At 33.3% G+C, this 24994-nt stretch overlaps 2 protein-coding genes across 11 annotated transcripts in view; one reads left to right on the top strand and one right to left on the bottom strand.

Annotated features, from left to right (window-relative positions):
* Nucleotides 1-9829, top strand: part of LOC126811388 (diacylglycerol kinase zeta) — a 300069-nt gene extending 290240 nt beyond the window's left edge. For 5 of the 6 annotated variants that reach the window (XM_050536971.2, XM_050536970.2, XM_050536967.2 and 2 more), the window contains 7 exons: nt 1963-2081; nt 4347-4384; nt 4754-4874; nt 5011-5047; nt 5946-6045; nt 6159-6222; nt 6538-9829. In XM_050536971.2, coding sequence (XP_050392928.1) covers nt 1963-2081; nt 4347-4384; nt 4754-4874; nt 5011-5047; nt 5946-6045; nt 6159-6222; nt 6538-6590 — 532 coding nt within the window. In that variant the 3' untranslated portion in view covers nt 6591-9829. The remainder of the gene's footprint in view (nt 1-1962; nt 2082-4346; nt 4385-4753; nt 4875-5010; nt 5048-5945; nt 6046-6158; nt 6223-6537) is intronic. The other variant, XR_008786262.1, reaches the window with a different exon arrangement.
* Nucleotides 9830-12323: 2494 nt separating this feature from the next.
* LOC126810921 (CUB domain-containing protein 2) overlaps nt 12324-24994 on the bottom strand; it is a 147981-nt gene continuing 135310 nt past the window's right edge. For 4 of the 5 annotated variants that reach the window (XM_050536307.2, XM_056098638.1, XM_050536306.2 and 1 more), the window contains 3 exons: nt 20805-20875; nt 20199-20312; nt 12324-14360 (listed from right to left, as the gene is read on the bottom strand). In XM_050536307.2, coding sequence (XP_050392264.1) covers nt 14107-14360; nt 20199-20312; nt 20805-20875 — 439 coding nt within the window. In that variant the 3' untranslated portion in view covers nt 12324-14106. Of the gene's footprint in view, nt 14361-19108; nt 19200-20198; nt 20313-20804; nt 20876-24994 lie in introns of all 5 variants that reach the window. The other variant, XM_056098639.1, reaches the window with a different exon arrangement.

Here is a 24994-nt window from a genome sequence, read left to right as displayed (position 1 = left end):
ATTGTACGAAAAATCACATTTTTAGCTTCGGGTTCCTCTCTAGAGGTCACAATTATTATCCGATTTATAAAAACGTTCAAATATATCACTGATAGACAGTAATTTTGGCTGAGTTCGAATTTCGTGAAAATCAGACTAAAACTGCTGGACAAAATGTCCACCCCTTTTACGCAAATAGTGTATAACATCTAGCTGGTATATCAAAGTTGTTGACTCTCTAGAGGTCACAATTTTGATTCGATTTCGATGGAACTTGAAATACATGTTTATAACCCAAAGATATTGGTTCCTTTCTATATTCACCCGTATCGGATCATAATTTCCTGAATTATGGCCCCTGATTGTGCGAAAAATCACGTTTTTAGCTTGTGATCCCTCTAGAGGTCACAATTATTATCCGATTTAAAAAAATGTTTGAATATATCACCATTACACTATAATTTTGATTGAGTTTGGATTTAAAAAAACGTTAAAATATATCACCATTCCACCATAATGAATGTTGAATTCGAATTTCGGGTAAATCGAAATAAAATTGCCCAACAAAATGTCTGCTCTTTGTACGCAAATTGTGTAAAAGTATGCAATATGAAGGTTGTGGACCCTCTAGAGGTCACAATTTTTATCCAATTTTGATGAAACTTAAAACATATCTTTATATCCCAAAGATCTCAGTCCCTTTTGATATTTGCGCATTTCAGACCATAACTTACTGGATTATTGCCCCTGATTGTACAAAATATCCTGTTTGTTTTTAGCTTGTTCTCTAGCCATCTCTTGCAAAATGTGGGCATATCCTGCCTGGCAGCCGCTGGTTGTCTAGGTGATGTCAATTCATTGTCAACAAAATGTTAAAAGAAGATAATGGAAATAATCACATAGCACAAATTTGATAAACTGGACAATAATTAAACTATTATCAAGCCTTATTAACATGGAAGAACCTTCAAACGTTGCTGAAAATTACCACAAATATGTATATCGGAATGTTATTTGAGAACAATATTTGTTTAACAAAAGGTGAACATTTTATTAAACACTTGAAAAATATGTATTTTTATACAGGCAAAGAAGTTAAAGGGGATATATAGATGAAAAATGGTTGACTATTTTGCTAGAAGCTATTTTTTATATCTATGTGATGATGTATGGTTAAAATATTTGTTGACTGAAATGAAAAATCTACATTTTAAACAAATACTGGACAAAGCACATTTGAAAAAATATTTGGTGACAAAAGATTGTTTTAAATAGTTTTTGGAGTTATTCCTATGTAAAATACAATATAAAAAATTTGATTAAAAAAAATGTTATTTTATAATGTCAAATATTATAAATTTGTGGGCTAAATATCTTAGATTAGTCAATAAAGCTAAGTAATCATGTTACCTGAACAGTGGTGTGAATAAACATAGGCCAGATGTATATGTATATCTTGTAGTGCATTTGACATAACATGACCCATTTCCTCTGATATTACTGTAATCAAAAAACTGAAAAAAAAATTTTTTGAGCATGTAACATGTAAAACAGTTGTATATATATTTTGATCAGATTTATATGGAGTTGGTATGTAGCGTAAGCTTGTATAATAAAACTGGGTTTCATGCGATACCACTTTTATGCTGTCGAGTATTGTTTTATGTGCTCTTTAATAATATCATTAATACTTTTCAAACTATTCTATTCCCTTTTTTGTTTTATTGTTTGGAATGTTAATTTATATGTTACTGATATACAGCCATTGTCTAATCTTATAGGATATATGTATTTAAAGTAAAACCATGGTCAGGAAATGTGTATACTTTATAATATATGTTTATTAACTTGAAATATTTTTCTTTTTTTTAATTTCTCTTTAAGAAATTATAAAAGATCAGATTTCTTTGTCAAACAAAAAGAAGAGATTATTAATTTACAGTAGAACCTAACAGTAAACATTTTCAATTTTTTTTATTACAGTTCAGAACCGGGCACACCCAATTCACCGAGTGCTCAGTCAAAACATTACCACTTTACAGCCGTTTCTAGTGCAACAGCTGAAAATAAAGTCAACACCAAACCATCACCATTTGATAAACGTAAATTTCTTTGTATATAAAGTATTAGGAAGATGAATATGATAACAATTCTTATGGATAAGTATAAAATGTTTTGAGGATGTCCACATGAGTTTAAGATATTATTATCCTGAAGAACTGTGGCAGTTTGAAAGTAAATAGATAAATAACTTAATTAAGTATTAGCAGATGTGCTTCAGGATGATTAATCTGTGCTTTGAAAATATGAAATCTGTATGTATTCTTGTGAATCTGAAAAGATTGTATGAGGAAGATGAGCAAGAGCACCTTCAGCTATCATGATCATCCACGTCATTGGTTTTGGTATTCAGTCGCATGAATGGAAACCGTGCTTCATCACGTTACATGTATCTATAAGAATTGTTGTTGATTATTAACTTATTATTACTTTTAACTTCTTGGTAATATGTTGTCACCTTGTCTTTCTAGCTGTCCATCCTTCAATAATCGGCTTGTGAAAACGATAGAGACTACAGTTTTTGACTGATTCTTTTCAAATTTGGTGTTAAGTGAATTGTAGTCATGAGAGGACGAACCCTATCGATTTTCGGCATTCTGCAACCTTTCTTACCACAGTTATGCTCTCTCTGTGATTTTCAACAGTATACATTTATTATCCTTGACCATTTTTTAAAATCTGGTTGATGCTCTGGAGGCTACACTGATGATTATTTTCCAATTGACTTCAAATTTATACACACTGTTTAACATTCTAGAATTACTTTCTGATAGGGCTGGCGTAAAATATTGATACTGCCGATAATCGCTGGTAAGCGTTTTGAAAATCGATTATCGATACAGTTTTAAAATATCGATTATCGATACAGTTTTAAAATATCGATTATCACGTAATTATAGGTACTTCACTTGGAAGAAGAAGTCTATAAAAATAACCCTTATCATTGTAGCCTATGCTTTGCAACCGGTGCTTGGGCCTAGAACTGTAATTAAACAGAATAGTCATAATAAAACACACATGTTTTGTTTTTCACGCGAGACGCCACCCGTGAGAAATGTTGGCCGCTTATGTCATGATGAGAGCCAATGGTTTCACATAACATTCATTTGTGCGCCTTATTTTAAAGGCTCAATACCACTCTTGTTGTAACTGAATAATATGTCCCAATCTTTATTCTGGTCAACAAATTGTACTATTTTACAATATTCCAATTAATTGATGATACAAATTTCATCTTAACACACCTAATTTAAAAAATAGGAAAAATTCAACTAAATGATTTGAAAAGCCTGACGTAAAGCTTTTCAAATGTGACATGGATTTAAAAATATTTTGGAACCCTCTGGACAAGTAAAATAGGATTTAATGGATAATTTACACAACAGGTAGGACACTAACACATCTAGTACTTAGAATAAGGCTATTTTTTATTTTCTGGAGCTGTCAAGCCAGCAAGAGTGTTACTGTCCCTTTAACTCTTCATTTCTTTCATCTTCTCTGTTTCTAAGTCAAACACACACAATACTAGAAATATCTCAGATCGTACAAAGATCTAGTATCGTGCATCAAACACGTACTTCACCTGTATTATTTTATCAAGGAATTTGCGAAGAAATGTCTGAAGAAGAAATAACTACATTTTACACATTATTATTCATGTCATAAGCGACAAAGATATGGCGAGCGGTGGCGGTTCTGTCTTCCAAATGAAGTTAATCGAGTTTCTTTCTACACCTTGTCAAATGTCAAATAAATGAAGAAAATTCTACATGTATACAGAATGATATCACAACATAAACTTGCATATAATTCGTTATTCATATACAAATTATGATTGTTTTCAAACCAATTGTAAGTCAAAATAATTTGCCGATATAATCGATTATTGATTGGCGGATGGTCAGCGATAATAGATACTTGAAACAGGATCGATTGCCAGCCCTACTTTCTGAGTTATTGCCCTTGTGCACTTTTGGAAATCTTGTGGACCAACTAGCGGGTAAAGTAGTTTCAGATTGATTTGAAATTGATGCACAGTGTTTCTACGAAGAATCATCTGATTATGGTACATTGTATAATGTTAGCACCAAGAAGAAGTATACAATCAAATTGTGATTATTTTTCATAATTACTTCATGGGTTTTTACTCTTTTTCAGTTTTTATTAGTGTATTGTAAATGTTCCCCTGCAAAAGAATAAATATGTGACAACCCTTTTTTACTGTTCGACGACTTAGCTGCTGTAATAGCTTAATATATGTAATAAGTAAAGGAGATGATAAATATATATGTATTTTGTTCTTACAGTTTTGATAGATGCTGCAAAAAGAGGAGATATGCGGAAGGTAAATATATTCTAGTATTTGTAAAGCCTATGAAAAATTATAATAATCAGGTGGAAATTGGGAAGCAAAAGTTCTATTATTAATGACAGATTGGGTCAACTGCATTTAATACTGTTTCTAAATGCCCTCATATTATTTCTCATCACCTGTCTTTTATCTGTTGACTCCCTTTGAGTGTCTTAATCATAAGACAACATCTCTTGTGACATCCTTAGTAATGTAAGAAATGGGATCCGATTTTCCTCTTGAGAAATGGTATCAGGTGTTTCCAAAATGATACCTTATAAGGCTGATTATACTTCTGTAGATGATGTATAATTGAGATAGATTTAGTAGTGTAGATTTATTATTGTTCTTGTTATTCATTAGATGGTGGAAATCTATCATCATGGTGGTCAACTCTTAACAGCAGATCAATATGGTATGACAGCACTTCACCACGCAGCACGCTTCGGACATAAAAATATTGTCACTTTCCTTATTGCAAATGGTAAGTTTTTATTGTTGTTGTTTGTTTATTTCACAGCTGACAATTTATTACAACATATTGTCATATCTGATAATGTTTTGTAGATATCATAATTTAATGTTCTTAATAAAATATTTCTTCTGTATTATATTTATAGCACCTCCTGTGATATTAGACATGGTTGACCATGAAAAGTAAGTTAATTCTTATTATATAAACAAACTTACTTTCATATTGTATATACGATAAATCATAATTAGATTTAATCTTAAATGAAAGAAAGGAAAGAAACACATATGTAATGAACATACCGCTGCATTGAACATAAAATTAAGTCTCACCTAAAGCAAGTGGAAATGCTCAGAAAAGACATTTCATTTTATAGTCATAAGAGGATAACCAACCCATGTTTGATTTTTTATATGCCCACATTAAAGTTAGGATGTATTATGATGTCACCCTTGTCCATCCGTCATGAGAGGATGACCCTATCGATTTTCAGTGCTCCACTACCGTTTGTTACTAAGTTATCCCCCTTGTTGGGAAACCTTGTTAACACAATAATTTTTTTTAACAGATTTTTTTCAGATTTGATCTGAAGCATTGGGTTCATGAGACAACTCCCTGTATTAATTTTCATCTTCCTGAGTTATCCCAAAGATTTTCTGTTACAGGGATATAGTATTTGACCAGAAAAGCTTGTTAACACGATATCTTGAAGGATCCTAGATCTTTATTAAATTTGATAAACATCTAACTATGTTTTCCTCTAGGTGCTGTTGAAACATAGGTGCTGTGTGGACATATTTCCAAGCTTTGCGTGGCTATCTTTATTTAAGAGTTATCGCCCTTGTCCAAAAAGATTTATAATTGCTCAAGTCATCCTAGTTCCTAATGTTGATTAAGGACATGAACCTTAATGATTGGATATTCCTTTAATAATCAAGAAACAGTTTTGTGGGTGGATATTATGTCGCATAGCAAAATTTGGTTATTTTAAAAAAAATCCACATACTGCACATTTAAATTACACTTTAAATTTGGGTTGAAATTATACTTGCTCACTATGGTATGTTATTTATTTTTTTCTAGAGGGCAAACGGCATTACATAAAGCAGCATGGTATCAAAGACGTACAATCTGTCATATGTTAGTAGATGCAGGAGCCTCTTTAACCCGGACAGATTATCAGGTATTATGGCAGTTTTAATGTAAACAAAAAAGAATTGATATCATTAATTTAAGATAGTTTAATTAAATGGTTGTTTGTCTATCAAGTGTAGAATATATTGATTATAATTACAGGGTAATACACCACGACAACAAGCTCTGAAGGCAGAAGATAAAGAATTAGCAGCCTATTTAGAAAGTAAGTTTTAGATTGTCACATGGAGATGTAAATACAGGAAAAATGATAACGAAATAATTTTTGTTAAAGCTTATTTGGCCCTGTTTCTCGAAGTTGACAGCGACCTAATTCTGGCCTTTGGCTATTTCATTTGAAAATAGACTAAGAACCCTGGTATAGGGTAATAGTTTGAGTACTATCAAGATATGAGCTTCACAAATTGCCATAGGGAATATCCTGAAGAAAATGGAATTTCACTCAAAATGTCATTTGCATTTATTTGTATGATGACATAAAAAAAAAAATATGATTTTGTTTGATGATATTCTGTTTCAGATCAAGAACATTTTCAGTTAGTATCATCTGAAGATCAGGAGACAGCTGTTTAGTGTCATCTATTTTGATCAGTTTGTGATGTTTTTAACCAGGTGTTTATAATTTGCAAATTCTGGATTCAACCAGAACTGGATTAGTATGTGGATAGTCCATAAAAATGAACCATTTTGATTTAGACGGACATTGATATTTCAAGAATTCTGAAAAGGAGAAATTTGTTTACTGTTCTGTGTGTGTGTAATATTTAAATGGAAGTGCTTCAGTATTTATTGAGAGAATATTTGAATGATCAGATAGTGTGTGTCGGAAACACTAACAAAATCAGTGGTTAGGGAACTAGAAAAATATATGAATTGTATGTGTGTAGAATGTAAACATTTGAACTATATATCTGGGTCTAGTTATCTGAAAAGTAATAGATTGATTATGAGTTGAAATCAGAATTGATTTGTGTAATCTAAATTCAAGACAATTAAAAGGATTATTTTGATTGTGCACGATGTTGTTCTGTTGTCTAAGTGCCATTGCCATGGCCACGTTCACCTCTATAGCACACACATACCTCTCTGTGTCACCCTGCATCAATATAGATTTTATATAAAGCTTGTGTACATTTCATACAACATCAGTTGTTTTCTTTTTAATTCTCATATTCTTTTTATTTTAATGTTAAATTAAGATTTGCTGATAGGGTTAATAATTAAATTTCAGGGGTTTAGTGCTTCGGCCAAAACTGGGATATCAGGAGCTGGGTAAACACGTTTTGCTCTCTTGCAGAATTTATAATTTAAAAAAATAAATATTTCCCCCAAAGCCAAAGCTTTGCGTCATTACTGACCATAGTTCATATTATTATATTGATTTTTATGTATTTTTAACATTAATTCTATGGAAGTTATTAGTAGAGTCTATATGACAAACATAAGAACTATATATACAAGACAAAATTTCAAATTTTAATAAACCACCAGCCGTTGATTTGATTAGCTGAGAAATTTTATCTTTCTGTGTCCATTTACATTCCAAAAAATAATGACAAATTTTTGCGTTTTAAGATTATAAGATGATAATGACGGACTAACTTTAAGTGAGAATCTGGACCACTGTAATGATTAAAAAGTGTAAGTTATTTAGAAAAAGATTATATTCTGTGCAATATATATTTTCAGCTGTGATTTAATTGATAATTATAAGTTCTGGTAATAGGTCAGTTAAAAAATGTTATTCTTTATTCAAATTGCATCTTTATTACAACCACGATGAATTATAGTAAATTGTGTTTACATAAGAAATCTGAGGTTGTCTACATTGATCTGTGTTACTTAAAGATACATTATGTAAGAATTAGATAAAGAGCTGGCTGTTCTTGGTATAATAGTTCAAGCATAGATAATGAAAAATGAATATATTGAAAAATTTAGTCAAAATACTTTATCCTGTCCGGGGTTTGAGTGTTCAAAGTTTTGACAAAATGTAAGTAGATTGTTTTTTATCGTATTAACGGCACTTGGCAGTCAAAATTAAGTCTTGATTATCTATTTTATCGTTAACCTCTTAAATGACAGCGGTGTTCTAATCTACTTAAAATCAGAAGCCATCCCATGGCCCAGAGGTTGATATGGGCTTGTCATATTAATAAATATTTTATATAATAATTTATATTGCATTGGAAGCCAGAAAAAAGACCTGCAATAGGCAGATTTAGTTCTTACATAATGCATTTTTAAACCTGGGCATTTTATTAATAAACCTGGGTTTTTATTAATTTGAATTGCAAATTAAATACATGTAATACATTTGTATAGAAACATATTGAATTATGGTTGTATATATATTGTTGTCACCCACATCTACCTGGCAAATGTTCATAGTCCACAGTTGCTTGAACTCATAACCTCGCATAGAGGGCTACGTTATCATCCGATTGACTGGATATTATACACAGTGTTTAAATTCATGAGATGAAGAAGCCTATTTATTTGTAACGATATCCAATAATTACTGTTGGGATCTATCGCCCTTGATCAATTTGACAAATCTTATGAAATACTTCATAGGATTTTACTCAATTATTAGTGTTCTTGTGAATGCTTCAGTTACCTAGAAAAAAAATAAATATCTGACAACCTTTGTGGACTGATTACCTGGCAACCTCTCTTCATTAAATTTGACATCTTTCATTCAGTATAGCCCACCATGACTGCTTTGATTATGTCCCTATTAAACGAATCTCTGTTGATCAGTTGTTAATATAAGTATGGAGCCACACCATCTTATAATGTAAGTGTTCTATTTTATGCTTATTGAAATTGATTACATTCTTTAATTGAAAGGTTCATCTAGTAAATTGTTGATTTTTGTTATATTTTTTTGGTTATGAAATGATTGCTTGCTGTGTGCATAATTTAATATCATTCAACACCCAGCGACAGCAAATTGTGTTCAAACTATTTTAGCTTTTTCAAACTATTTGTTTTGCTGTTCAAATCTAGGACTTTTTCCCCCTGTTATAAGTATCTTTGATTTTTAAGAGTTACAAAGTGTTAATATTTACAACATTTCCAGCATACTTGAAGGAGTTGAAGCACCAACCATGAATTAACTATCTAGTAATTGAGTCAGGATTTGGCTTAAATTTGTATTTTTGTATTGTACATTTATAATATTCAGACCGATTATGTCTGACCTATGTCATATACATTTACTTATGTTAACCAAAAGTTTAGCGGTTCTGAGTATGCTTGTTGTTTTCACCGAAATTAGTACAACCCTCTTGTTAAGTATAAATAATACTTGACAGATTTGGTTATTTCATAATATTGTGATACAGTTGGATAAAAGTTATCGTGACATGTCTGTATTTTATGATAGTTCAGTTTTTTTTTGTGGTTGTGAGACATATTTAGATCTAATGCAATGCAAATTTTGTACGTTTGTTTGTTACTTTGTTTAATGATCAACCTGTTTTCATATATTTGTTTTTCTGTAAATGTTGCTAAGCAACTCTTTGTAACCATCGTAATGTTCATCTTTGTTTTTATGTCAGTATATGGACAGGGAAGAGAAAACAAACCTTCTTTGTATTAAACACTATTCCTAATGGCTGCCATGACCTATCTTTAACCTAGCCTTAGCAACCAATCACCTTCACCTTGAAGATGTTGTTATGCACATGTATCACCACGGTAATGACATATATTTGTTGGAATGTTTTGTTCACATTTTAAAGGAACCAGCAGAGCCTGGCATATACATGTATTGTAAATAAGAAGTTATTGATTATGTAAAATTTTATAAAAATGAATTGGTTCCATTTTAAAATGAAAATTAAATGGATTTTCAAAATTGTGGTAATTATCAAATTTATATAATGAAATTTTGAATTGTATACTTATATAGAACTATTTAGTGACTTTCATTTCTAAACCAGCTTTAATCAATACTGTTTCTAGTTGATACATGATGTCTTATTGTATATTAAAGATGTTTTTATTTTTTAGCCACCATACCAAGTTATGTTTGACTACAGCTGTATATCATATCTGATATATTAATTTTATTAGTCAATGATGACATTGAATATAATATTTTTCTTTCCATGGTAATATAAATATTATATATATACATATATATGTAGAAATTTGTAATTATTTTCTTTTCAAGAAAAATTGTAATAAATTTATTGAAGATACAAAACGTGCTGGCACGCATAATATGTACATGTTATAATGGTAATATATATATATATATATAGGATATATTTTTATCTAAAAATTTTGTTACGTATCTATTCATATATATATATATATTATAAATTTGAGACAAAAAATACACGAAATCACGTAAACAGTGTAATGCACACTTTTAAAAGGTATTACATGCAAGTAAAGAAAAGATTGCTTTTTTCCTTTAACGGGTGTTTTGTTGTCATTGCTGATTTATTCAAATCGACCTGTTGAAAAATATACAAATTACCAAAAGGCTGTAACCTCCCTTTAAGAGCTGGAATGTATAACTGCAAAGGTCCTGCTCAAAAAGTAATGTATTGGTCAGAGCATAAGCACTCTTAAGAGATTAAAACGAAGATTTTTTTTTTTAATAATCTAGTACTATATGTTAATATCTGTAAAGTATTTCCTTGCTGATATTTTCACTAACTTGATGGAAACCAAGAATTATAAATGATGCCCAAGTCCGAGATATGCTAATAGCTCTTGCCTGAAGAACAGTGTGTTGTGAATCAGTGTCAGTGTTCAGAAAAAAAAGAGTAGGGGGCAAACAAAGTGTTGTGAATCAGTGTTCAGAAAAACAAAGTAAGGGGTGTAAACACTGCAACAAAACTGTCCCCAACAAGAAATTTCAATATTCCTAACAAAAATTAAATCCCATGAGAAAAGCCTAGATCATGGCATTTGAGTGATTTCATAACAATTCTTCAAAAGCAATGAAAAAAAGAAAGTTGTAGAAAATACCAATACCCAAGTTTTGAAATGAGCCGGATCCAATAAATGTCGAAGAATCCTCTCCAATATGAAAACTGATATTGTTTATCTCAATACCTTGTTTTCTAGTTCTAGAATTGGGCTGTATTTAAAGATTTAAGGAAGCTTAACAAAGTCATGATAGGCTCATTGGGGTATTAGTTTTGTAATACACATTCAGAATGGTACATTCTGCCAATCTCAAAAGCTGTGAAACCTTTTTTTTTTTTTTTTTTTTTTAGAGTGACCTTTTCCTAGCATACATTAATAAACAGCTTGTAGTTTTAAACACTTCTTTGCCTAGTCATAAAACTTAATGCATAGGCATTCCTTGCATTAAAACAAACGATTTCCCCATTTTGACTGCTTCAAACACATTCCAGATAGTGCCTCCCCTACAAGAATGTCATAAATAATTAAATGGCACCTCTAAATTACATCCCTGGAAGTTTCAACAAATCTATGTCTTTGATCAGAATCTCAAGAATAAGGGGAGATTACCCTATTAAAGTCAGGCATTGCCCTAAAATCTCAATGTCTGTTTCCATGTTCAAACCAATACTTTTCATGAAGACATTGTATTAGCCTATGACAATAAACCTGATCACAGTGGGCATGCTCGATTTTCATTCCAGAATGTCCCGATTTGACAGAATTGCGGAATTCAGTCCTGTCACGGTTCTATCAGTCCCGACAACGGTGGTGTGAGTAGAATCGAGATGTAATTAAACCCGAATATAGCCCCACCCCATTTACATTTGGCCACGACAAGCTTGCCATTTTGGGTACGGTACTAGCTAGGCCACAATAATTTTCAAGAAATTGACCTGTTTACATTACTCTAAAATAACCGGTGTCGAAACCGTGCCAGACACGCCAAATGTGGAACTCTTCACAAAAAAGTTAATTTCAGTCCCTGTGCAAATTACCTGGATGAAAACAATTACACGGGTTGATTTAGTTTGGGCAGCCATTTTGACAGAACTGTCCAAGTTTTCCGGGGAAAGAAAGGTCAAGGTTCATTTGGCGCATGCTGTGCCTGGAACTGTGCCGTTACCACCTCATGTTAGTGGACAAAATTGGCACATGTGAGTTAGTTGTATTTAACGTCCGCTTCCACCGAGGTGATATCGCAGACAAGATTGGCACGGTGCACAGCACGCGTATATTTGACCCGTTTACACTACAAAAAAATAACCTCGTCGTGCAAGCACGCTTAAAATTTGTAATGTAAACAGGGTTTATGTCTCCACTTGCTAATTGAGTCCAAATGTCACTACTCTGTAGCAAAACTACAAATATCTGTTTTATTTTTAATATTTCTTCATTTTTATAATACAATTAAGTTAATTTTAATTTACAAATTTATTCAAATAATATTTCAGCCAGAACATTTAGTCATTCATTCATTCATTCAATATATTTAATTAACATTAACATACTCTAAAACACTACAAAATGAAATAAATATGGGAAAAAGAAGTGAAAAAAAAAAGATAAATATAAAACAGGTTGGCAGTTAAGTCTTTGGAGACAATCATCATAATCATGGCATAATTATTATCATTATGCATCAAACACATAAACATCTAATTCAATATTCACAAATAAAACTTAGTTAACAATAGATATTATCAAGCAGTTTTAATAATTTAAGTAATTACATTTGTTTGACAATCAAATACTATATGCTATATGTACATTTAAAAACAACATTAAAATTTTGCAAAATATTGTCGTTCGGGTTTGTAGCACTAAACTTTAAGATGTAAGTAAAACATATACATGTACTAGAAAAACAGAAATTGTATATTACACTATTTTACATAATAAATAACATGGATGATAACATTAATAATTTGAATAATGCATAAATGGCACTGACATCACCCAAATATTATCACATACATATATTACGATGTCCTCTGAAGGGCTTGTTTAATAAAAGAAAAGATGCAAACAGAATTTAAGATGACACCGAGAATAGTCAAACAAATAATTTGCAATGGTATCGAGAATATCTTATAATATTACGGCAGTTTATTATACAAGCCCTTTATCTAGTAACATTTAACTCTATAGTGTACACATTCATATCATGCTGCCAATTTAAACACTTTAACCCTTTAAATAAGAACACTTGTATTGAGTCATCTGCACTATGAAAATGAATATTTATAAAATATTAAAAACATCAAATGACATCTGGGACCAATATTCTTGAAAATGAACCTACTGAAATGAAATGTAATTTAATGTCTGTGACTCTTTTCTGTGCCAACTGGAGTAATGAAGATGAAAGATATTTCATACAGTGTGCTATGAATGGAATTTTACCTAGACAGTCGCGTTTCAACCTACTCTTATTCGAATTCAATCTGACAAGGGTTCTTTTACATGCACAAATTTGTGTACATAGGACTTGTGAATGACTAGACCAGTGGTTCTCAACCCTCTTTTGGCAACAGCACACCTTGGAACACATGAAAAAAACAGCGGCACACCTGGCTAAATATATATGAAAAATATCTGAATTTTGCAAAATAAAAACATGGCAAGTCATAGACGGCATACAACCGTAGACACAGACTAGTCATAGAAACATAGAATGACACAGCTATGAACGTTCCAGTAGACACCAGTGAACACTTAATTGGGATCAATGGGCTTTTCACATATTCTTTTTGTGCCGTTCAAAATTTCGCAGCACACCTGTGTGCCGCAGCATACTGGTTGAGAATCATTGGACTAGACACTGTTTATCTCCAGGCCCACCATCCTGCACCACTAACAAGTGGAAACGATGCTGGGATCGATCACAGGACTTTCTGGACTCAAGTGTTGAGTCGCCATCTCAACTAAAGAATATATTCAAAAAGAGCAGGACATAATACTACATGTATAAATAAAACATTGAAAAGAGAAAATGAAGTGATCTTTGGTCAATAAGGTACAATGAATGAACACAGTACAATTTTCTTGATTTGATAAAATAATCGAGAGCTCTACATGAATAATGACACATATATAGTCCTCAGCAGTGTTTAGTTTTCAATTTAAAGGGTTAAAGGAACTAATAACGCTAATATCAAACCATAGAGACCTTTTGGCATCGAGGACTCCCTGTGCGATTTTCCTCCATTAAAAGTCTATCAGTTGTATTACATCCTGATGGCGCCGAAACATATCTAACTTCTACATGATCATGATCATCTGGTGGGCGTTCTGTACGAAACTTTCTTCTGTGGTAAAACCCACATATTAATAATATTATACAGAAAAAAGAAGATATGGAGGTGCCTATGGCTATATGTAATATCTGGATACCTGCAGTAACAGGACCTAAAAAAAATAAGATACAAATTAAATTATTTGATTTCAATAATTAATATTGAAATGCATATACAAGATATTATTAAATGCAGAGACAGAAAAGTGAAAAATACTATCAATAGTAGAAACTGTGCTAAAGAAATAACTATTAAAAATTAAAACAAAAATAAAAGTAAGGGAAAATTATATTAATGTGCAATATACATCTATAACCTTTGAAGGAGGGAACAGAAAAGAACACATTTATAACAACACAATATAGACTGCTTTTAGAATTTAATCTTTTGAGGGTACCATATATTTTTAGATCCTAATTCGGTATGGTAACCAAAATGGGAAAAAAACCACTTGAATAAAACAATAATTGGAAGAAAATCAAACAAGACAAACAAATGCAGATCAAAGACTTTCTAGGGTATTAATCGCTTGAGGCTTTTAAAAAAATTGTTGCTAGCATTAAGTCAATGAGCATGACTGAATTAGATCAGGAATCAACCATGTTTATGATTTAACACTCTCAAGTTTGAATAAACCATCTCTAAAACCGATTTGTTGTGATATACAATTTTAATAACAGGTGCAATAACTCTGCAAATAATTTATGAACGATAATGAATTTTGATATGGTTCATCATAATGACTACATGTAATTAAAAATTCACACCCACATTTGAAACGAGAGCATTGCTATCGCTGCAATATATGTCCACATTCCCGCTTTGATTCATATGGTACTTTTTAAAATAAAGAAGGCTAGGCGTTGGGTTTGTTTTGCCAAATTTAACAAAACGTGGGTGTGACACTGCCCCTGGGAGTCAGGACATGCACCAAAATAAATAGTTGCTATTCAAGATGATCCATTCAAATTCAGAATTCCAGCCTGTAGACAAAAAAAGCAAAAATTGGGCGTGGCTCTGCCCGTGGGGGTTGGACATGGACCAATATGAATAGGTACAACCCTTTGATGAATCATACTGAAATGGATCCAAATATATTAATAATTGCAACCTGTTGTTTATTTACAGACAATGGGCATGGCTCTGCCCCTGGGGTCGGGACATGCACCCAAATCTATAGTTGCTGCCCTTAGGCTATAAGAAATACATACATATGCCAAGTTTGAAGATGATCCGTTCAGAATTGCAGCTGGTATACGATAAACACAAAAATGGGTGAGGCTCAGCCCCTAGGGGTCAGGCATTCACCAAAAACAATAGGATCATCCTTAGGGTATAAAGAATAGGTATGTAAAGTTTCAAAAGGATCTATAAAGAATTGCAGTCTGTAGGCGACACAAAGACACACACAAAAATTGGGCGTGGCTCTAACCCAGGGGGTCAGGCATGCACCAAAAAATAATTGAGGTCATCCTTAGAGAATAAGGAATAAGCAAAAAAAGTTTTCAAGACGATCCATCAAGAATTGCAGTCTGTAGGCGACACACAGAAAAGGGGCATGGCTCTGCCCCTGGGGGTTGGGCATGTGCCACAAACAATAGGGATGAAACTTTGGGTATAAGGCATAATTATGCAATGTTTCAAGAACTGTGGCCTGTAGGGGACAAACAAATAAATACAAAAGATAGGTTGCCAGGCAATGAAACATACGCCCACAGCAGCTAAATCGTCCAAGCGGTTGACAAGGGTTGTCGCATATTTATTCTTTTGTAGGTAATTTGGGGCATTAAATAGAAAATTTCATACAGATGACATTGTAATTTTCGTCATATGAGGGTTCACAAGGTTCTAAAAACTAACACAAGGGCCTTAACTCTAGAAGTAATTTACAGAAACTGTTGAGATTCGACAGGCTTTTTCGTTTTACTAATTCAAATAATGCATATAAATTTCATACAGGTTGGATGATAACTTTTGTCGTTCGAACGTTCACAAGGTTCAACAAAGTAAAACAAGGGCTATAACTCTAGTAGTAATTGACGGAAATTGCTGAAATTTTATAGGCTTCTTCATTTCACTAATTTAAATTTTAATGATCATACAGATTGGATGATAACTTTTGTCATTCAAGCGTTAACAAGATTCAACAAAGTGAAACAGGGGCCATAACTCAAGACTTAATTAACGGAAATTGCTGAAATTCAATAGGATTCTTTGTGTTACTAATTTAAACGATAAATATAAATTTCATACAGATCGGATGATAACTTTTGTCATTAGAGCATTCACAAGGTGCAACAAAGTGAAACAAGGGCCATAATTCAAGGTGTAATTGATGGAAATTGTTGAAATTCAATAGGCATCCTCATTTCATTAATTTAAATGATGCATATAAATTTCATACAGATCAGATGACAACTGTTGTCATTAGAGTGTTCACAAGATTCAACAAAGTAAAACAAGGGCCATAATGTAATTAACGGAAATTCAATAGGCTTTTTTGTTTTACTAATTTAAACCATACATATAAATTTCATACAGATCGGATGATAACTTTTGTCGTTCACAGGGTGCAACAAAGTGAAACAAGGGCCATAACTCCAGAAGAAAAAAACCGAAATTATTGAACTTAAATAGGCTTCTTCATCTCACTAATGTAAACAACATATATAAATTTCAAAATAATTAGATGATAAATGTAGTCTGTAGAGTGTTCACAAGAAATTGTGGACGACGAACGATGGATGGACAGACAGGGGCGGCGGCAATATATGACCACATTTCCACATGGGAGTATTAAAATGGGCGTGGCTCTGTGTCTAGGGGTCGGGCATGCACCAAAAACAATAGGGATCACCCTTATGGTATACGGAATAAGTATGCAATGTTTCAAGACAATCCATAAAGAATTGTGCCCTGTAGGCGACCCACAGACACACACACACACACATCATGAATGTGGACGTATAAAAAGAATCTAAACACATGATCTGAGGGTTTCGATGACCGGGGTATAATAAATTAGCAAAGCATTTACCAATATAAATGCACATCAGACTGAATTGTGATTGCATTCATGCATCTAGAAGAACAATTCCAGTAGGTTTGTGAAAATAAATCTAACAGAATGCTAAAAGGATGAACAAAAAATGATTTACATAGAAACTATCATGTTAGTATATACAATTATTTGAAAAAAAAATTATCAAATGTTGTAATGTTGGTGTCCTTATTCTGATCAATTATAAAGTGAAATCTTATGATATACTATTCTGAACATATACCGGGTATTATAACAATTTAACAATAGGCCCCCTTCAGTTTTAAACTGGTAATCATGCTAAATCAATCTAAACATTCAACATTCACAACCAAAAAATCATCCTAGATTCTAAAATTAGTATTTGAATAACCCAGAGAAAGTCCGATTCAAACCACCTTTATTTCAAATTCCAATTGTGTCAGATCTTTCACGTTTTGCCAATGGTTACACATGACCCCAGTTCTCAGACGACCCCGGGCCTGGTTAGTGAGCCAACGTTAATGTAGCTCCAAATAAATAAACAAACATGTACATGTACATTTGATGATTACATTAATTCAAGTTTTTTAATTTGGTAGTGGTTACTTCGACAACTAATCATGGAGGAAAAAGGCCCTACACATGCTTATATAGTTTAACCCTTTCACTGCGTATACCCGGTAGTACCGGGTATTATAAAATGTCGGTAAAATGCCCGTACCCGGTATTACCGTGTACTCAGTAAAGCCCTCGTTAAAATTAGTACTGTAACTGCAAGTGCCATCTATTGTATTTTCTATACACTAGAACATATTTCCACGTGTTTCAAAGCAGCAAACCGTAAAATGGCGGAGTGCATTGTGACAACGTAGACGATGCACTCTCGACGAAGTCGTGAATGACGTCTTGCTGACCAACATGTGGACAATTTCGAGGCGGGTGATACACATAATTCGTTTCCAGTTACTTGATAATGATAGTAGTCAGAACAGTGATTGGTATTATGAAGTGTGTGATTTGTTGCGCGACGTTCCGCCCATGGCTAGCTATGTCTCCCGTGCATGATGAACAAGCCCAATGTGAACACGATAGCCCTGTGTCTGCAGTAGATTCTGACAATAATTCTGATGTTGATAATAATGCTGGCCTGCTGGATCGTAAAATACGTAGGTAATTCCTGATTCCCGAACGTGTAGATCTATTGACTGACTATATTGATAATGATATGGGACTTGGGGATGAAAGTGAAAGTGAAAGTAAAAACAAGGTATTGCAATCCGCACGTGGTCATGGCAGCGGGAGACGTGATGCGCGTGTTCGCGGCGGCATTACTCATGGCTGCTATTGATATTTTTGTTCATTTTATATATCTTTTATCAAAATCCAGTAAAAAAAACAATATCTTTTAAGTATTTCATGGAGAAAAATTCGTTTTCGTGTTAGCTTTAGAGTGAAATGAGAAATCCAAAATGGCCACCATGACGTCACGTGACTACATTTTTATGCAAATTTCCAAAATTCTATTTTTTCCTCTTAGCCCAACCTCATGCCCATCCCAACAGACAAAAAGATTTTTCATAAAAGCTTCCATAAGTACTGCTTGGCATTCAGTTCCAACCTCCCTTTTTTCCTCAAAAAAGGGTCTAGCACAGGCAGTGGATTTACGTCTAGCATTGAAAGGGTTAATATGAAAAGAATTGTCATCGGAATAGGCCTATACATTGGTGAAGAGGTGATAAAGAGGCAAGCTGTGACAACTACTACCAATCTCCATGCTTTCAATTCACAAACAGTATATAGCAAACATCTGCAAGCTTTAATCGCAAGACACCTCTTACCTTTAAATTATAACAAAGTACGATAAGAACATGTGCAAGGGCACAACACAGACAAGAAGCGAGACTTTGAAATTGATATAGGGGGCACCACCTGTTTGTAAATTAAACATAATTACATCACATATATTATACCATCCATGTCACATATACCAGAATCAAATTGAAAGGGGAATACAATATTCATCTAATTTCTTTTTTTCAAGTGTAATGGACACTATGTCATTCCTTCAAACTTTGTGATATAGCTATACTCTATTTCTAAATGAATGATATTCATGAGAAAACACCATTTCCAAAATTTTAGTTTAGAATATTGGACAGTGTCAAAACACATGTCAAGTTTGTTGCTGATTGATTAATCAATATCAGGTTCAAATGATACTTAATTGTTTTCATCATTTATCATGAGCTGCATATTAACTTACAGGGGAAACTGATAACTTAGAACCAAAACTAGTAAACCCAAAGCAACATATCCCACATTTCAATAATAATCAAGATTTTGTAAAAGTAAATTAAAGTGTTAAATTAGAAATATTTTTGTTTTTCATTGCTGTACCAAATTTCAAATAGAAACAAGGATTTATTAGTGGTGAGGTGGAAATTAATGAAAAGTTTATTACATTAATTAACTCGAGTGAATATTTATTCCCCTTTCATCAACTTAAAAGAATATAATAGAATTGTGCTGAAGAGAACATTGTTACTAAAAACAAATGAAACTAAAACCAAAACATTTATTAAAATTCTACAAAATAAAAACTAAGACAATACCAGAACTAAAACATAAGAATTTTCTTATAATAAATTTTCCAAAACACTTACAAAAACATAGATATGTGATAAACACTACCGTTATTGTATAGCAGAAAAGTCGTATGGAATATATTTTTAAATTGATCACAGCTATTCGGGTGGTTTAAGACATCATAGAAGATAGTAGTTTCAGGTGATACATGTGCTAAAGGATTAATACAATTAATTCAAATTGTGATGTGTATTTTTAAAAGAATTTGAACCTCCGAACTGCTTTTGAAGAACAGTAGTTATTACCAGACATGTAAACAGTAGAAGGTGTTCATTAACTTACATTCTGTGACTTCATCTGAGTCATCATCCCTGCCACAGTTAGGTAAATCGTTACACGTTAATGATGATGATATACACAATTTATTTACAGCACAAGTAAAACCAAAACAATTATCTGTAATAAATAAATACATAATTATTATCATAAAATAACAACCAGTTTCTCATCCAGGGGGAATAATAGGTCCATGACTGTCCGATTATTCATCAAGAATCATATCTATTTGGAAACATTACTGTACAGGCTTTAACGGCCAAAACTTGCAAAATTGTTGGTGATCTTACCCCAATATCTATAGATTCAATCTTCTGCTATATTAATAAAGAGATAACATAATATGGAACACAATTATTATTGTCCTTCCATGTTATCAAGCCAATGTCGCTTTAATAAAAGTTATAATTGTGTTCCATTATTATGTTATCGTGTTTATTACCTATATCAGAGTTTTGTTATATTGTTAACACAGGGCATGTAGAATATGAACATATTAAATATATTTAACCAGTAATCTCTAAGATCAGACAGGAGACAAATGTTAATTTATGTTTATTCATGCAATGGGTTAATTTAGTTATAAGTGTGACTATTAAAGGTTATACTTGCCTGCTGTGTAAAGTTCTGTCCACGACAGTTTAAACCCTTTTCCACCTAATGCTTTAGGTGAACTTAAAAAACTAAAAATAAAAGAGATATGTTGTGTATTATCTTATTAACACTATCATATAAACAATAAGCATATTATATAACAATGATTCCATGTCCAATGTTTGGACGTAACCACCGCTTCACTGTGTATGAATACGAGAGTTTGAGAATATAACACGTGTGACGTAAACTCTATCATTGTCTTGTCGTTCTTTTATGTTTGTTATGTTGTCAATACATAACATATTGGCGACGAGGATGGTGGTTAGTCAGTAAGTACAGCCTAAATACACCCACCGATGTTGTAATTACAACAAGTCCTGAATTTTCGACAAATTACCCGTTCTTTGTGTGTGTGCAGTCAGCAATAGTTTCGACCGCATCACCGCCATTTTGAAGCCTGTGGTATTCTGTGATTTTCAAAAAAAAAAAAAAAAAAAAGAATGGCTGGACAAATAGGAAATATAGAGAACTTTAATGAGAATTTAGAAACATGGGAATCGTATTCCGAGAGGTTGGAACAATATTTAGTAGTAAACCGGGTACCAGACGAACGAAAAGTATCGGCACTCATTTCTTCGGTAGGTCCGACAACATACTCGCTACTGAGAGATTTGACATGTCCAGAAAAGCCAAGTACTAAAACTTACAATGAACTAGTAAGACTTCTTAGAAATCATCATTCACCTCCCCCAAATCTTATAACAGAAAGATGTCGTTTTCACTCAAGATTTCAAGAGGAGGGAGAGAGTGTATTAGAGTTTGTTGCTGCCTTGAGAAAGTTATCGGAACATTGTAATTTTGGAGAAACCTTAAGTGAGACCATAAGGGATAGACTTGTATGTGGCCTACGTAATACACACATTCAAAAAAGATTATTGTCACACAGTGATCCAGATTTAACTTTAAATCGAACAATTGAAATTAGTGTTGCCATGGAAACTGCCGGTAAAGACACTCTTGAGTTGCAAGCTAGATATGGAAGACCAGTTAAACAACCAGAGGAGTCTAATCAAGTAAATCGGTTTAATCAATCCGATACTAGACGGAGGCATAATAATCGCTCGACTACTAGTCAGAGTTTGCAGAGCAGACGTCAATCAGATGGTCAAAGAGAAACTCAGAAGCCCTGTTCTAGATGTCTAGGTATTAACCACAGTCAGGAAAATTGTCCTTACCTGGATACTAAATGTCTAAAGTGTCATAAGAAGGGTCACTTAGCCCGGGCTTGTCGAACAGGAAAATCGTCCAAGTACAGATTTAAAAATCACAGAAGAATGAACAATTTAGGGGAAGATAATTCTGACAGCGACTATATATCAAAGTTTGAAATATATACAGTGAAGAAAACTGTTGATGATATAATATGGATGAAGCCTAAAGTAAATGATATCCAGTTACCAATGGAACTAGATACAGGCTCAGCTGTTTCGGTCATGCCTAAGAGACAATTTGAAGAAACATTTCCTTCTGTGAAATTGGAAAACGTCGACATCAGTTTTAAAACTTATTCCGGTGAGAAAATTATTCCACTTGGAGTGGCGAAGGTTACCGTCAACTATGATGATCAGTGTTTTGACAATATGAATTTGTATGTCGTACCAAAAGGTAGCTCCCCATTGTTAGGACGCGAATGGTTAAGAAAACTTACCGTAGATTGGTCAAAACTTAGTTTACCTCTTAAAAAAATCCATACTGTGGAAACTGATAAAAAGAAGGTATCAGAAGAAATTAAAGCTATGACAGAAAAATACAAAGATATTTTTGATGACAGAACTGGAACAGTTAAAGGTATTAAAGCCAAGTTAACACTGAAGGAAGGATCGACACCAGTGTTTTGTAAAGCTAGGACTGTTGCCTTTGCCTTAAAACCAAAAGTTGATGCTGAATTAGATAGACTTGAAGCGGAGGGTACAATTACTAAAGTTTCACATAGTAATTGGGCTACACCCATAGTCCCTGTATTGAAGAAATCGGGCCAGGTTCGAATTTGTGGAGATTTTCGTATTACCGTTAATCCATGCTTGCAGATAGATGAATATCCTCTCCCAAACATCGATCACATATTTGCGAATCTAGGTGAGGGACAACACTTTTCAAAAATTGACCTCCGACAGGCATATCTACACTTAGAAGTTGACGAGGACTCTAAAGAGTACATAACCATCAACACACAAAAAGGACTGTATCGATACAACAAGTTAGCGTTTGGTATCGCGTCAGCACCTGCGATATGGCAGAGAACCATAGAGCAGGTTTTACTAGGCTTACCAGGAGTTCAATGTTTGCTAGACGACATGATTATTACAGGTAAAACAGATCAAGAACATTTAGCAAATTTAGAAGGTGTTTTAAAGAGACTAAGTGAATATGGGTTAAAAATCAATTTAAAGAAATGTGATTTTTTTAAAGATAGTATCACATTTTGTGGACATATTGTTGATAAACATGGACTTCATAAACAACCAGATAAAATCGAGGCCATGATAAATGCTCCAAGACCAAAGGATGTTCCGCAATTAAGAGCATTTTTAGGACTAGTAAATTACTATCGCAAGTTTTTGCCTGATTTAGCTACAATTTTGTCCCCACTTTTCCAGTTACTCAAGAAGGACAATTATTTTAAATGGACTAAATCTTGCCAAGTCTCATTTAATAGAATTAAGGAACTTGTAAGTTCAGAATGTGTTTTGACTCATTATGATCCTAAAAAGGAAATCAAGTTAGCCTGCGATGCTAGTTCCTATGGATTAGGAGCTGTAATATCTCATGTGATGTCTGACGGAAAAGAGCGACCCATCGCTTTCGCTTCAAGAACTCTAACAAAGGCAGAGACAAATTATTCTCATATTGATAAAGAAGCTTTGGGAATTATTTGGGGTATAAAGAAATTTCATTCGTACCTCTATGGTAGATCGTTCACCTTAGTGACTGATAACCAACCTCTATCATATATTTTCAATCCCAAAAAGGGAATCTCAGTAACTGCATCAGCACGTCTGCAGAGATATGCGATTATTCTTGCTGGTTACGATTACAAAATTGAATTTAGAAAGACGTCTAAACACGCCAATGCTGATTCATTATCACGTCTTCCATTAAAGGTAGAAGAGGAGACAGTTAGTACTGATATGGGTATAAATGCTTTAAATACAGCTCAAGTTGATTCGTTACCAGTTACTACATCTTCAGTACAACAGGAAACCAGAAGAGATCCTGTGATATCAACTGTTGTCCAGTACACCAATTATGGATGGCCGACCGAGAAATTTAATCAAGAACTAAATGCGTTCTATACAAGGAGACATGAGTTAACGGTTCATCAGGAATGTCTAATGTGGGGTCTCAGAGTAGTAATTCCCGCGAAATTACGTCAAGATATTCTCGATCAAGTTCATGAAGGACACGTAGGTGTTGTGAAAATGAAGATGTTAGCCAGAAGTTATATTTGGTGGCCTGGTATTGATGGTGATATAGAAACATTAGCAAAACAATGTACTGGATGCCAGCAATCTCAACACATGCCAAAGTCAGCGCCTATTCACCCATGGGAATGGCCTTCCAAACCTTGGGAGAGGATTCATATCGATTTTGCAGGACCGTTTTTAGGATACATGTTTTTGATTATCGTCGACTCTCACTCAAAATGGCCTGAGGTAATCAAAATGACTACTGGGAATACATCTGCATCAAGCACTGTGGAAGTTTTAAGAACTGTGTTTGCAAGAAATGGATTGCCTTCCAGAATTGTCAGTGACAATGGGCCTCAATTCATTGCATCTGAGTTTGAACTATTTTGTAAATCAAATGGAATTAAGCACATCCGTTATTCTCCGTATCACCCAGCCAGTAATGGATTGGCTGAGCGTTTTGTTCAATCATTCAAGCAAGCCATGTATTCTAGCAGACCAGAAAAAGGAACTATCCAGAAAAAGTTATCCAAGTTTCTATTGGCTTATAGGAACACACCACATTGTACAACCAACACTTCACCAGCTAAATTGTTTATGGGACGAGAGCTCAGAACAAAATTACAACTGATTAAACCGGACTTGTCTGCCTATGTCAAGTCTAAACAAGAAGATATGTGTAGATATCGTAAAAATCCACATCGTAGTTTTGAAAACGGTCAACATGTAGCAGTACGT

Source organism: Patella vulgata, chromosome 2 (genome assembly GCF_932274485.2).
Source record: "Patella vulgata chromosome 2, xgPatVulg1.2, whole genome shotgun sequence".
NCBI classification, from domain to species: domain Eukaryota; kingdom Metazoa; phylum Mollusca; class Gastropoda; family Patellidae; genus Patella; species Patella vulgata.
Note: the sequence above shows the minus strand (reverse complement) of the source record. Positions and strands in the feature narration are given on the sequence as shown.